Source organism: Chionomys nivalis, chromosome 10, assembly GCF_950005125.1.
Source record: "Chionomys nivalis chromosome 10, mChiNiv1.1, whole genome shotgun sequence".
Lineage (NCBI taxonomy): Eukaryota > Metazoa > Chordata > Mammalia > Rodentia > Cricetidae > Chionomys > Chionomys nivalis.
Window position 1 is genome coordinate 68031426 of NC_080095.1, and position 15907 is coordinate 68047332.

Here is a 15907-nt window from a genome sequence, read left to right on the forward strand (position 1 = left end):
TAGATCTCCATGTGCACCCCTAGAGGCAGGTGCTTTTTCCCCCTCTTGTTCCTCTACCCCACTCCTTTCACCACCCCAGCCCCCGACAAGTCACGACCTCAATAGGTAGCCAAGGATGACCTTGAACTCCAGATCCCCCAGCCCCCTCCAGGTCCCTAGTGTCACAGTCACCCGGGCGCCACTCTCAGCGGCCAGTTTTTTTTGATTTTCAATGCCTGTGAAATAAAACTTTGAAGGGAATAACTATTCAAGTACCAGTGACCACAAGCCGCAGAGGAAAAAAAAAAAAAAGAGTTGAGAAGTCCTGGGGCTGCAGCTTCTCGGGGCTCCGAGGGGGCCGCCAGGAGGCACGCGTCCCATCTGCGCCGAGGCGATAACGCCGAGCTGCCTTCCCAGGCGCCGCGAAGCGCTCGGCTAAAACCGCAGGGCGCTCGTCCTCAGGCGTTCGAGGGCAGGGGCGGGGTGACCCGAGGCCCAAGCCCGTGGCCTCCGCTCCGCGGGACTCCGGAGAGACCCGCGCCGGGCGAGGCGGCCGGGCGGGCGGGGCCTGCGCGAAGCATCTGCCGGCGGCGCGCGCCGATTGACAGCGCGGCCAGGCCGGCTCCCGGAGGGCTGAGGAAGAGCCACAGCCGCCCGCCCCAGGGAGCCCCGGGGCGTCCCCGTCGTCGTCCCGCTCGGCCGGTCTCCGCAGCGCCCCAGGTGGCCGCGGGCAGGGCGGCCGGGAGGCGTTCGCTCCGCCTCCGCCCGCGCGGCCTCCGCCAGCCTCCCCGCCCGGCGCCCGGTCGAGCCTTCTCCTGCCCCCGCCCGGCTGGCGATGGACGCGGCCTCTCCCCGCTGCCGGCGGCAGCTGCGCGCGGGCCTCGCTTTGAACCGCAGGGCCTGAGGAGCCGCGTGCTGGGGGGGTCGGGACCCGCGCTGGCCGCCGCCGCCGTCGCTCGGGAGGAGCTCTCGCTTCCTTGTCACCGGGTCCCCGCGGAGGAAGGGGAGGGACGAGACGCGGCTTTTCCTGTGCCGCCTGCCTGGCTCGACCTGCGCGGCCTGCGGCTTCCTGGGAACTCGAAGGCCGCGGCCGAGCCTGGCTCCGCCCGCGGCCTGCTTGTTGGAGCTGGACCGGAGCTGTTTGGGACGCCGAGCCGGGGTAAGAGGCTGCGGGGAGGGCAGGCGGGAGCGCTGGGCGCCGTCGGCGGGGTGGTGGGCCTGGCCTGCGCGAGGATCCAGGCGGCCGAGCCCAGCGGCGGGCGCGGAGCTGGACCCCGGCGCCGTGAGGTCGGCCACCGCCGCCGCCGCTTCTCCGTCTCGGCCCCTTTGTTCCCCTCCGCGGGCCCTTACGGGGCTTGGTTTGCTGGCGCCGGAGCTCCGGCTGCGCTCCCCTTGTCCTTGATCAGGCTCTGCCCCCCGATCGGGACCGGGGACTGGGGACGTCCCGCTGGGCCTCCGAGTTCCGGGAGCCCCGCAGCGCGGCCGCTCGGCTGCTTCCTCTCGAGCACGCAGGCTGGCTGGCTGCTTCTCGAGAACTTCGCCCTCCTCCCGCAGGCAGGTAGTTGTCTTAGCCGGCTTGGGTGTCAGCGGCTCGGCTTCGGCCTCGGGCAGGCCCAGGATGGTGGGGCAGCCCCCGGGGCGCCGCCGATGGGTGCCCACCGCGACCGGCCTCTTGGCTCCCACACCGGCAGGTGGATTGCGTGCGACCCCAGGCTGTCTTGTGGTCAGGCGCTTAACGAGATTTGTAATGAATCGCCTACCTAGACTACTTCTCGTTTTAGTTTTTTTTTTTTTCTTTTTTAATAAGAACTCCCCCATCGTGTGGGAACCGAGAGTGGCCTACTTTTTTTTTTTTTTCTTGGCTTGGTAACCTGTTAGTTGCATTTACTTTAAGTATTCAAAAAAAGTTTTATAAGAACACTCGCCATGACTGCCAGAAATTCTAAAGGTAGATTTCATATCTAATTACTGTTTGTATTTGAACATATTTTGGAGTGAGTTTGCGAATTCCGAATTTGTGAAGTTGTTGTTGGGAAAGGAGAAATTCAGTTTGAAGGGGAATTGGATCAGAATGTGTATGTAGTTTCCTTAAAAGTTCTGGATATGACCCGTATCAGAAGCCCAGTTATTTAATTTTGTTTTGTTTTGTTTTTCGAGCGGGGGTGTGGGGTGTTGCAGAGAGACGTTTGCTGGTAAGAGAACTTTTTTGTAGGTGTTCTTTGCTTTTTGGCACAGACATTGCTGATAACAGTAGTGGGTTCCAAAGCTTGTTCCACTGTCTTACAAAGACAGCTCTGGTTTCTAGTTAACTAGCAACCTAATCAGCATGAACTCTTGTGTTAAATTGTTTTGTGTTTAGTGTATCTGAACATTACGCCCAGGAAGTAGAGGAAAGTTGAAAACTGCTACATTATAGTATACTTTTTGTGGTAATACACTTTGGAAAGTTTTTAAAGTCATGTGTATTTGTTTATTCTTGAGTGTGTATGTGTGTGTGTGCATGCCATAGAGCACATATGGAAACCAGAGAACGACTGTAGGTGTGTGTGTGTGTGTGTGTGTGTATACTAGTTTGACAACCTTACAAACACTTGGTTCTAGCAGATGTATAGGAAAAACTGTAAACACAGGCTGATCAGTTCTGAGCCTTTGAAAACCCCCTTTTCCTTGTTTAATTTAGGCAAGGAGGCATTTCAGAGACCATGGCAGATGTGGATCCTGACACGTTGCTGGAATGGCTGCAGATGGGGCAGGGAGATGAAAGGGACATGCAGCTGATAGCCCTGGAACAGCTCTGCATGCTGCTTTTGATGTCCGACAATGTGGATCGGTGTTTTGAAACGTAAGTGCATTCCTTCATCGGCTTCCTCTAGGGTCGCTGTCGTGACATCTGGTTCCAACCATTTGCTGACTTCAGTTTGTGTGAAAACGTCACTAGTGAATTTTTAAATATCCTTTTGGACATTTCTGCAGTCTTCTGTTTACTTTGCTGAGGAATAAAAGGTGGCGGGAAATGGAACCCTAGTAATGATAATTGTGGTTATGTAAATACATACTTGTTGAATGAATGTGAATTAGGAATACTAATATTAACCCATAGCGTGGTTGAGTCAGTTAGGAAACATCTCATAAATTGAGGAGAATATACATGTTTATCTCCTTTAAAGCTGTTTCTGTACCACGTGACTGACGAGGAGAGTAAGAGTAGAACCGCCTCTTTCTTTGGTTTTCATTGTGCTTTTGAGAAGGCACATTGGTTGTCACAGAGTGTGTGTGTTTGCGCATGTGTGCTTGCGTGCGTGCCATGGCAAGCGTGTAAAAATCAGAGCACAGCTTTAGGGAGTTGCTTTCTCATGTGGGTTCTAGGCTTGAGGTCAAGTTGTCAGGTTTATGGTAAGTACCTTCACCAGCCAAGCCATTTCACCACCTCAAATGGGGGAGTTTTAAATAGTTCTGTTCAGAGATGATAATAGAGTTCGCATAAAAATATAAAAAAAAGTCGCTACTAGATAGGCCACTAAAGTCATGTTTTTCCTCTTGTGTGATTCTAGTTCAGTAAAAGAATAAATGTTCTTCTGAGTTCATTTATGTTTACAGTTCTGAATTCCAAAAAGTCATTAAAAACTTTTTATATATGCTTTAATGCTATTTAAAGGTAATTAGAAAATATTTGAGATATTAGCCTAAAGCTTGGTATAATTAATGCCTTTGAGGTGGAAACAGACTATATTACTTGCTAAATCTATACTATCTTTTCAACTTGTTTTCTCTTTTGAGTTTTAAGTAATAGTTTGGAATTTTGTTAAAACAGTATTATTTTAGCTGGATATGGTAGCTCTTGCTTTTAATCCCAGTGCTGGGGAGCTGGAGGTAGAAGAAGCAGAAATTAAAGGTCATCATTACATAGTGTAGCAAACTTTCTTGTTGGACTATCTTTTGTGGGACTGCCAGCTCCCCAGTAATGATGTTGAGACTTAATATTAGTTATGAAAGCTTGGCCTTAGGTTAGGCTCTTTTCCAACTAGCTCTTATAACTTAATTAACCAATACTTTTTAAATCTATGTTCTGCCACGTGGCTCGATTACATCTTCTTAGTGTGGCACAGGCACAACTGACTTGCTCTAAGTCTGCTGGTGAAATATGTCTGCCCAGATTCCTCTTCCCAGTTTCTCTCTGCCCACAAGCCTCGCCTATTGTCTCCTGCTTAGCTATTGGCCATTTAGCTCTTTAATAAACTTATCAGAAGGCGCCTTAGGCAGAGACACCTCTTTACAGTGTAAACAAATACTCCTGAAACAACACAGTCCAAGCCAGTCTGAGCTACTGGAGACCTTGTCTCAAAAAAAAAATCAAAGCAGGGCTGGAGAGATGGCTCAGTGGTTAAGAGCATTGCCTGCTCTTCCAAAGGTCCCGAGTTCAATTCCCAGCAACCACATGGTGGCTCACAACCATCTGTAATGAGGTCTGGCCTGCAGACATACACACAGACAGAATATTGTATACATAATAAATAAATAAATATTTAAAAAAAAAATCAAAGCAAAGGTGTCCCGGAATATGGCTCAGTGGGTAAAGGTGCTTACCCTAAGTCTGCAGATGTGAGTTCAGTGCCCAGAATCTGTGTTATAGAAGGAGAGAACCAGTTTTGCTAAGTTGTTCTCTAACATGTTTGAACAGAGTTGATAGAAGTCCACATCAGAGGGGTTGGTTTAACTCCTTTTATCAGTAGCTTTTTTTTTTTTTTTAATTTCAAGACAGGGTTTCTCTGTGTAGTTCTGGCTGTCCTGGAACTTGTTCTGTAGACCAGGCTGGCCTTGAACTCACAGAGATTATCTGCCTCCCAAGTGCTGGGATTAAATGATTCTTAAAAGAATAACTTAGTTTCTCCTTGATAACCTGTTTTGGTAGGATTTATAGAAACATGCGGTAGAAATATTCATATGTTTCATTACATAGTCACCGTCGGATTGAGAGTTACTGTTTTGTTTAAAGGTTTATTTATGTTTCTGTGTATGCGTGTCTGCATTCATGCCGTGTGCCTGAAGAGGCCAGAAGTGGCCTTCCCTGGACTGGACTGGAGTTACAGGTGGTGGTGAGCAACTAAGTTCCTCTGCAGGATCTTTGAGTGTTCTTTTTTTTTTTTTTTTTTTTTTATACTTATTTATTTGCTTATTATGTATACAGTATTCTGTCCGCGTGTATGTCTGCAGGCCAGAAGAGGGCACCAGACCTCATTACAGATGGTTGTGAGCCACCATGTGGTTGCCGAGAATTGAACTCAGGACCTTTGGAAGAGCAGGCAGTGCTCTTAACCACTGAGCCATTTCTCCAGCCCTCTTTGAGTGTTCTTAACTGCTGAGCCAGTGCTTCACTTTGTGCATTTAAAAAATCATTCTTGGCCGGGCGATGGTGGCGCACGCCTTTAATCCCAGCACTCGGGAGGCAGAGGCAGGCGGATCTCTGTGAGTTCGAGACCAGCCTGGTCTACAGAGCTAGTTCCAGGACAGGCTCCAAAGCCACAGAGAAACCCTGTCTCGGAAAACAAAAAACAAAACAAAAAAAAAAAAAAATCATTCTTGTCACCCCACCCTAGGGGGGGGGCATTGTAGCCTAATGGTAGAGTTTACCTAGTATGGGGTTGAAAACCTGCTGGGGGAGAAAGTCACACTTGTCTGTTAAGCATTACTTTGTATTTTCTGTTTAGTTCATACACACACACACACACACACACACACACACACACACGGTGGCTTGTTTTTGTTGTTTTGTTTTTTCGAGATAGGGTTTCTCTGTGTAACAACCCTGGCTGTCCCGGAACTAGCTTTGTGGACCAGGCTGGCCTCGAACTCACAGAGATCCACCTGCCTCTGCTTCCTGAGTGCTGGTTTTAAAGGCGTGCACCACCACTGCCTGACTGAGTGCGTTTTTTTTGTTGTTGTTGTTGTTGTTTGTTTTTTTTAAAGCAATATTGCGGTTTTCCTTTTCTTTAAACATTGTGACTTATTACTGTGTGTGCTTGTGCACACGTGCACCAAGTTGGTTCTTGGTGTTCACCACTGACCTAGGTTCAATACCTGAGATCTGCGTGGCCTTAAAGAAGATCAACATACGTGTTCTCTTCCATGTATGAGAGGCTTCAAGAGTTCCTCCTGCTCCTTCTGCCCCCACCTCCCAAGTTTGGCATTAAAGGTGTGTGCCACCATATCCAGCTAAAATAATACTGTGTTAGCAAAAATCCAAACTGTTATGTAGAAAACCATTGAAAAGGCAATGTAGATTTAGCAAGTAATATAGTCTGCCCCAGGGATTGGACCCAGTCTGTCCTCGTGATGGCAGGCGCTGTCTCCTGAGCTGTGGCCCTGGCCCGAGCAGAGGGTATCACAGCGCTTAAAGAGACTATTACTGCATTAAAACAGTTTAGAGGAGAGCGCCAAAAATTACACTTATGCATGCATCTGTTTGTGTGTACATGCATGTAGAAGTTGATTTTTTTTTTCCTTCAACCATGTGGATCCCAGATAGTGGACTCAAGTCAGCAAGCATGGTGGCAAGTGCTATCTACTGAGCCATCATTGGATGCAAAGAAGTTTTTTTTGTTTTTTTTTTTTTAAATAAAAGATTTTTTTGTTTTTAGCTGGGCATGGTGGTGCTTGTCTTTAATCCCAGCAGAAGCAGGTGGATCTCTGTGAGTTCAAGGCCAACCTGGTCGACTTGAGCGAGTTCAAGGGCATCTAGGGTTGTTACACAGAGAAACCCTGTCTAGAAACAATTAGTTTTTATTTCATGTGTATGGGTGTTTTGCCTGCATGCGTGTCTGTGCTCTGAGTTCATATCTGGGTGCCCACAGAGGCCAGGAGAGGCCATTGGAATCTCTGGAACTGGAATTACAGATGGTTATGAGCCACCATGTGAGTGCTGGGAATTAAACTTCGTCCTTTGGAAGGGACCAAGTACTCTTAACTGCTGAGCCATCTCTCCAACAGTTCTAAAGGAGAACTGTTTTTTTAAAGATTCATTTATTGTGTACACAGCGTTCTGCCTGCATGTGTGCCTGCACACCAGAAGAGGGCGCCAGATCTCAGTACAGGTGGCTGTGAGCCACCATGTGGGTGCTGGGAACTGAACCCAGGTCCTGGCAAGTGTCCCTAACCATCCAGCCTTTTTTTTCTTTTCAGTCCCGACACTCAAATTCTTACAGTCTCATTGTCTACTTAGCTTCTGTTCCTCTGTAAAATGGCTATGTGGTCTCAGGTGCGGATTAGTGGAGAGGATATATGGGAAAAGTGTTTCAAGTGAAGTCATATGATAAGCTTGAATTATATTTTGGCACATTATTTCTTGAAACAGTGATTAATTTGGGAGTCTTTCTTGTTCTTAGACAGGTAGGTTCTCATGCACCCTGGGTTGGGCTGAAATTTGTTAGCTAGTCCAGAAGGTTTCAGTTCTGCCTGGTCTCCAGCGCTGGGACTGCAAGTTCGTGCCACCATAGACCCAGCTTTCGTTTGGTTTTTGAAGCAGTGTCATCACTATAGTGCAGGCTGGCGCCTCCACTTGTACACCACCACAGTTGACTTTCCTGCTGCCTCTGCTTCCTCAGGGCCAGAATTGCAGGCACCAGCCCACTCTAGCAAGCTTTTTAAAGTCTTTTAAAGTCAACAAATAAAGCAGGTGAAAACCAAGACAGGTTTTAGGAGATAGGATTTCTCTGTAGCCCTGTCTTCCTGATTGTCCTTGAACTCACAGAGTTCCATCTGCCTTTGGCTCTCAAGTGTTGGGAGTAAAGGTGTGCACTACTACAGCCTAACAAATTTCCTACAGCCATAGACAATCTTCCAATTTGATTTCATAAAGTTAATAGTCTGGTTATGTCTAATAATCAAGACATGCCCACATATTTGATACACTTTGCCTGGTTTCTTTGGATTGAAAGTGTGCATCTGTACAGTTAGGAAAGGCACACACTGCATTCGAAACCATGGCTTTTGAACTGGGCTAGAGCTGAGTTCAGAATTCTGCCTTCATTGTAAAGCCGTCATGGGATAGACTTTTGAGCCTGATTCCTAATCCTTGTTGGGTTTTGATGAAGATCAAGTGAGGCTAATACATGTGAAATACTAGTGTGTGCTTTTTGCATAATAGTTAAATGATTTCCCCATTGGAATTGTTGTGAATCTCTATGGGCTTGTTTGACTGTCCTTTTGGAGTTAACGAATATGCTTTTAGTCTTCAATCTCCATGCACTGTCAATTGGCTCAGCTGTTGAAGGCTGGGACCTTAGTTCGATCCCTGAAACCTACTGGGAGAAGAAACCTGACTCCTGCAATTTGTCCTTTGACTTTGACACATATACACAGTAGCAAATAGCCACACTCAAGTAAATGAATATATTTAAAACAAAACAGAAAAACCCATACTGCAACAGATCAAGTGCAGAAGCAAATGCACCAAGTTCTTTTCCACTAAGGCAGGCTTTAGGGAGATCTATAAAGAGCTACTTCTTACCTTACTGCCACTCTTCTCAGATGCTTTATTGAGTCATTTTTATTTTATTTTAATTTTTTACAAGCTATAAGTTAACACATAAGAAGCTTATTCTCTATTTTTTTAATGAAGCAGAGTGGGGGTACTTTTTCTAATTTTAAAAAATGATTTAATTTTGTGTGCATTGTTGTTTTGCATGTTTTTATGTGTGAAAATATCAAATTCCCGGGAGCTGGCGTTACTAACAGATGTGAGCTGCCATGTGAGTGCTGGGAATCGAACCCCGGGTTCTCTGGAAGAGCAGACAGCATTTTTAGCTGCTTAGTCATCTCTTCAGCCTCACTTTTTCTAATTTTCAGTTACATATTTATTGTATATGTGTCTAGGGTTAGTGCTGCAGGATGCTGGTGGAGGTCAGGGTGGTCCATAGGGGTTCTTTCCTTCTGACATGTCAGTTGTATTCAGCAAGTGTCTTAAAAGCATATTGTTGGGGCTGGAGAGATGGCTCAGTGGTTAAGAGTGCTGACTGCTCTTCCAAAGGACCCAGGTTCAGTTCCCAGCACCCACATGGTGCTCACAGCTGTCTGAAGTTATAGTTGCAGGAGATCTGACACTTTCATACCAGTGCACATAAAATAAAATTAAATAAACCATAAAAATATTTTTAAAAAAAGCCTATTGTTTTGGAGACAGGGTTTCTCTGTAGCCCTGCCTGGCCTGGAATTTATTTTATAGACCAGACTAGCCTCAGACACAGATCCACCTACCGCTGCCTCCTGAGTACTGAAATTAAAGGTGTGCGCCCCCACACCTCCCTACAGACTGCAGACTGTAGCATGAGGGCTCATAAAGAAGGCATTGTGTGATGTGCACCTGAGCGCTTAGCTAGAGACTTCTCAGCCTTTGTGGGTGTGGGTGGTTAGGGAGGCCATCAGGAGCCTTTTCAGCTTAAATTTTAGTATGAGAGGACAGTTTTGTGGAGTTGGTTTTCTCCTAATTTTACATGGATTCTGAGAATCAAACTCAGGTCATCAGGCTTGTTAGCAAGCACCTTTACCAGATGAGGCATCTTACCAGTACAATCCATTCTTTTTTGAGACAAAGACTCCCAGTGGAGCATGAAACTTGCCAGTTAGACTAGTCTGTCTGACCTCAAGCTGTCCATTCTGGGAATATAAACCCATGACAGCATGCCCTGCCTTTTTTTTGCCCCTCTTATTAAAAAAATTATAATGTGTATGTGTGTCTGTCTGTTTGTCTGTTATGCAAGTGGACACCACATTCTAGAGTTAGTTTTCTCCTACCAAATGGGACTCAGGAATCAAAACCAGGAATCAAAACCAGATCTTCAGGCCATTTTATCTTTTTTTTTTTTTTTTTTTTTTTTTTTTTGATTTTTCGAGATAGGGTTTCTCTGTAGCTTTGGAGCCTGTCCTGGAACTAGCTCTTGTAGACCAGGCTGGCCTCGAACTCACAGAGATCCGTCTGCCTCTCGAGTGCTGGGATTGAAGGCGTGCGCCACTACTGCCCAGCCATTTTAAAAATCATTTTCAGGCCGGGCAGTGGTGGCGCACGCCTTTAATCCCAGCACTCGGGAGGCAGAGGCAGGCGGATCTCTGTGAGTTCGAGACCAGCCTGGTCTACAAGAGTTAGTTCCAGGACAGGCTCCAAAACCACAGAGAAACCCTGTCTCGAAAAAACCAAAAAAACAAAACAAACAAACAAAAAAAAATCATTTTCAGTTATGTGTGTCTGAATGTGGGTATGTATGTGCACATGAGTGTAGATGCTTTAGGAGACCAGGCATGTTAGATGCCCTAGGGCTGTTTAGAGACAGTTGTGAGCCGTCTGATGCGAGGGCTGGGAACCACACTCTGATCCTCTACCAGCAGAGCCAGTGCTGTCAACCACTGAGTCATCTCTCCAGCCCTCAGAAGACATTTTAGCAGATTTTAAGCACGGATGCTCTGGGAAAAGGAGACATACACAAGTGTGGGAAGCCCGTGCTTCCCTGGGGAGTTGCCAGGGGTTATTTTAGATTAAACTCTCAGTACATTTTTAAATCCCCCAGATTCACTTTGAGTATAGTAAATAGAAGACCTGAACAACACATAGGACAATTCTTTAGGACTCATAATTTTTAAATCCTAACAAGTTGCTATGACTACCACTTTCCTGCAAGTGTACAGCTCATGGTACCCTGACGTGCTCAAGTTGTCCCCTAGCCTTCAGCCATCTCAGGACCACATTAGCCTTTGTGATCTTTTCACTATATTTATTAATTATGTGTTTTGCAGCAGGGTTTCTTGTAGCCCATATCGGTCTCAAACTGGCTGTGCAGCCAAGAATGACCTTAAACTCTCAGCCCACTGCTCCACCGTCCAGACGCTGGGATCACGAGTGTATGAGGCAGGGATTGGAGCGGTGCTGGGGGTCCAGCTCAGTGTGTGCTCAGCAAGCACTCTACCAACTGAGCCATAGCCCCAGCCTGGGAGAAACGCTTTGTCTTTTATAGTTATTTGTTTATTTCTGTAATTTAGGGCCCACGTGTAATTTTCTTTCTTTTTTTTTTTTTTTGGTTTTTCGAGACAGGGTTTCTCTGTGGTTTTGGAGCCTGTCCTGGAACTAGCTCTTGTAGACCAGGCTGGTCTCGAACTCACAGAGATCCGCCTGCCTCTGCCTCCCGAGTGCTGGGATTAAAGGCGTGCGCCACCACCGCCCGGCCCACGTGTAATTTTCAAACTTATTAACATGACTTTTTTTTCAACATCCACCCCTAAGATATCTCAAATGTCATCATGAATAAATCCAACTCCAGTCTTTGGCTAGGGGAATGGTGGTGTACTCCTGTAATCTCAGCATTTCAGAGGCCAAGATAGGATAATTGCCACAAATTTGGGCAATTTAGCCTGGGCTAAGACCCTGTCACAAAACCAACCTTCCATTATTGTCCGTGACTGGTGCCGTCCCCCACTTCTTCCTTTGACACTCTCAGACTCTGTTATTCAGTAGATCCAGACTCTTTTGCCTTTTAAAATTCTCTCAAAGCTGTCATTTTCTTTTACCTTTTTTGGGATGTCTGTGGAATAGAGAAGTAAGACAGAACCTTGTCGTGTAGCCTTGGCTGGCCTGGAACTTGCTGTGTGGTCAAGGATGGTGAATTCTGATCTAGCAGAATGCTGGGATTATAGGTGTGTATCACCACTCTTGGATTGTATAGTGCTGGATACTGGACTCAGGGCTTCGGGCGCTCCAGGCAAGAAACCTACCACCAAGTTAGTTTCCAGCTTCCTCAGCCCTTTTGAAAATCTTTGCATTTTGAGGCAGAACTTAATTGGTTAGGCTAACCATGACTTTACTCTAGCCCAGGCAGGCCTTGAACTTGGAGATCCTGCTTTAGCTCCCAAATAGCTGGGATTGCCGGGCGGTGGTGGCGCACGCCTTTAATCCCAGCACTTGGGAGGCAGAGGCAGGCGGATCTCTGTGAGTTCGAGACCAGCCTGGTCTACAAGAGCTAGTTCCAGGACAGGCTCCAAAACCACAGAGAAACCCTGTCTCGAAAAAACCAAAAAAAAAAAAAAAAAAAAAAAAAAAACCAAATAGCTGGGATTACAGGCTTGAACCATCGGACCTGCTTGATCTGTGTTATACTGAGGGGATGACTCATCTGTATTTAATTTTCTAAAATCTCCTATTGGTCATGTGTAAAATACTTTCCACTGTTGTACAGGTATTTTAAATGTTGACATAGTTCATCTTAACGGTACAAACGCTCACATTTGTTACTATGACTACTAATTATATAAAAAAGTCTTTATTGGGATGCTGTCAGCTCTTTATGACAATTATATTCTTCAGAGTGGTAGTTTTTGCTTGAAAGTGTGAGTGTTTTTATGATTGATAACAAGCCCCATTGCTTGTTTTTCTTGCATTAAAAGGTTTGCTTCATTACATTTTAAGAAAATGTTTACCAGATAGCTTGATCACACCTTATTTATAAATTTGTTGTGCGTATGTGCCTAGCTGCAGTGAGTCTTGTGGAGGTCAAAGGACAACTTGACTGTCCATGGCATGAGTCCTTTGGAATTGAACTCAGGTTATCAGCTTGGTGGCCAGTTCCTTTACTTGCTGAGTGACCTCACCAGTGTTTGCTGGATATCTAAGCCTCTACAATCATTTTGTTTGGTTGTCCTTGAATAAAATATTACTGCAAGAAAATAGCCACTGGTTCAGTTCTCAGACCGTTGAGCAGGTGTTTTTCACTGACAAGCTATTATATTATTCTTTGGTTATGTAGAAGTTCTTTGTGCTTTCTTCTCATTTTCTTTGTAGAATAATTGAAAGATTTATATCTGAAGGATTCAGGTTTAGTAAGATTAATAATTTTGTTGTTCTATCGAAGTTCTTTGAAATTGGCCTTTATTTTCCTGTTAGTTCCTGGCAGTGAAGAATCCAGTTACTAGTATTAACTGCATTTGTGAGTTTTCACTGTAGTAACTTGTATTAGCTAGTATTAACTAGTATTAAATGTAACTACTGCCCTCAACACTGTGAAGCTCCAGTAAGTTATTTTTTTGTTTGTTTGTTTGTTTTGGAAAGAGATTCTTACTGTGTAACGCTGGCTAGCCTGGAATTCTTTTGTAAATCAAGCTGAACTCAGGTGATAAACCTGCCTCTGCCTCCCAAGTGGTGGGGTTAAAGATGGGGCTACCACCTCCAGCAGCTTTATCCTGCCTTGCTTTCACTTCCTAGTGCATAGGAGACAGTGAATCAGGGAGAGGAAAGAGGTTTCATTGAATACCAGTGAGGTCAGTAGCATGAAATCTGAAGGTGTCCTTTGTATTAGCGTCTTTCTTCTCAAGTGGACTGCCTCGAGGGCCGGGTTTGAAAGGGCTGATGTGAAGACAGATCTTTGTTTAGGGCAGGACTGCTGTTCTCTGGGGATCAGGACCTTGTCTTCGGTGAGAGCTCCAGCCTTGAGTCCTTGATGTACACGGTGGGAATCACCTGGGGTTCTTGTTAAACCAACATTCTGATTGAGTTGGTCAATGTTTTTTTTTTTTTTTTTTAATTAATTTTATTTTGTGTGTTTGAGTGTTTTGCCTGCATGCATGTCTGCATTGTGTGTGTGCCTGGTATTCTCAGAGGCCAGGAGAGGCCTCAGATCCCCAGAACTGAATTTACACAGTTAGGAGCCGCCATGTGGGTGCTGGGAATCAAACCTGGGTCCTATAAAAGCAACAAGTGCTTTCAACCCCTGAGCCATCTCTCCAGCCTTGGTCTGTATTCCTAACACGATTTTAGGAAATGCAGCAGGAGTGTCAGAACCTTCTGCAGCCCTGTAATCCCAGCTGGGGCCTTCACACACACACACACACACACACACACACACACACACACACTGCTTTGGCTGCTTAGATGCTTAGAGCTTGCTCTGTACACCAGGCTGGCCTCAAACTCAGAGATCTGCCTGCCTTTCTCTTCTAGCTCTGCTGTTAAAGATGTCTATCACTAGGCCTGGATCAATCATAGGCCTTAAATTGTTTTAGAGTTAGTAAGGAAAAATGGGAAAGAACTCCAGAGAGTGGGAAGAACTCCAGGGGAGGAAACATACTTCTGCTTCTTTTGGTCTTTTTGATTGTAAGCCTAGGACTAAATGCTTGAGTTATCTGTCTAGCCCCTCTACCCCTTCCTTCTTTCCTTCCTTCCTTCCTTCCTTCCTTCCTTCCTTCCTTCCTTCCTTCCTTCTCCCTTTTTTTTAAACAGAGGAAGTAACCCATAGACAGCTAAAAAATCCCCAAAGATATTTAAAAATCCCATTCACAGTAGTTTCAAAAGGAAAAACAAAACTGTAGTAATGAACCAATGAATTAGACTTGTGTAATGAAGATCTATAGAAGCCTCCCGAAAGTGGAAAGCACTGCCGTGCTTTCGGGAGATAGAATTCTACCGGAAAGTGCTGCGTTACTGGAATGTCCACAGATGCAGTCACAATCCAAAGACTCTTTATGTAGCAGAGAAACATGCTTGTAGAATTCATATGGAATTTCAGAAGACTCTTAAGAGCTGTAGTGTTCCTAAGCAGAACAGTAACTGAGCTTAAATTATACTCCAGAGCCATAATGACAGCATGGTCTTGCTCCAGAAACAGACTGTAAACTATAGAAGAGAGGGCTCCGGTGTATCAGGGACAGAACTGGTAGAGAAGCACACATTAAAGTACAGTCTGGGAAGTACACCAATGGTGGTCTTCACACCAGAGAGGCTGAGGACCCACCCAGGGTCTGTCTAGTTGTCTCAAGACTAGTCTGTCTAGAAGCCCTGGCAGATTCCCGTGAAACCACTGGTCCTCAGTTCATGTCAGAAGGTTAAGGACACTGATGCCAGCAGGAAGCGGCAGTAGTTCATGTCAGAAGGTCAAGGACACTGACGCCAGCAGGAAGCGGCAGTAGGTACAACAGATGGTTGTACATGGTTGTACTTGCTAGCGCCATGGGAAGGCAGCCTTCTGGGAACAGGCAAAAAGCAAGACTTTTTACCTCTGATGACTTTTTATCTAGTTGGAAAAGTGGCACCCACATTTAGGGTGACTCTTCCTACTTTGCATAACCTGATGAAGAAAATCCCTAACAGCTGTGCTCAGAGCTTTTGTCTTAGTTGGTTTCAGGTCCAGTTAAGTTGATGACCAAAGTGAACTATCTAAGCAGACAACTAATTTGTGACAATTGTCAGAAACATGCATTGGGAAAAGACCTTCTCTTTGGTGCTGGTAAAATTGATTTTCCACACGCAGAAGAGTAAAATTACATCCATCACTCTTTTTGTGTTTTGAGACAGGGTTTCTTCGGATCCAACATACTAACCACTGAGAAACCCTTCTAGCTTGTAATGTCTCTCTTTATCCTTACCTACCAAGTCTCCGTGTTATAAAGTCTGTTGTGGTAAATATAAACATCAGCCTCTGGCTTTATTTCATTATAGTAGTAATTTCATGGTACATGATTTTTTAAATCCTGCTTTTATTTATTTTACAAAATCTTTGTGTGTATGTGTGTAGTGAATGTTTACGTGTGTGTACTTACACCCTGGTTCTTTCCTTTTACCTTGAGGCCCTAGGGACTGAACTCAGATCATCAGGTTTGGCATTTAACTTCTGAACCATCTCACTTTCCCCTTTTAGTTTTATTTATTTTACATGTGCATGTACATCTGTGCATCGTGTGTGTTTCTGGCACCCAGAGATGCCAGAAGAGGGCATCAGATCCCCTGGACACTGGAGTTGCAGATGGTTGTGAGCTGCCATGTGTATGTCGGGAACTGAACCTGAGTATTAAACACTGAGCATCAAGTGCTTTTAGCCACTCAGCCTCCCTCCAGCCTCCCAGGGATTCTTTTTTCGTTCTTTTCTTTCTCTCCTTCCTTTAATCCCTTAGCTCCCAGAGCTCT

General features: G+C 45.5%; 1 protein-coding gene across 5 annotated transcripts in view; it reads left to right on the forward strand.

Moving 5' to 3' along the window:
* Window positions 1–806: 806 nt before the first annotated feature.
* Window positions 807–15907, forward strand: part of Hectd1 (HECT domain E3 ubiquitin protein ligase 1) — a 91796-nt gene continuing 76695 nt past the window's right edge. For all 5 annotated transcript variants that reach the window (XM_057783338.1, XM_057783341.1, XM_057783342.1 and 2 more), the window contains exons 1-2: window positions 807–1138; window positions 2660–2821. In XM_057783338.1, the coding sequence (XP_057639321.1) occupies window positions 2682–2821 (140 nt within the window). In that variant the 5' untranslated portion in view covers window positions 807–1138; window positions 2660–2681. The remainder of the gene's footprint in view (window positions 1139–2659; window positions 2822–15907) is intronic.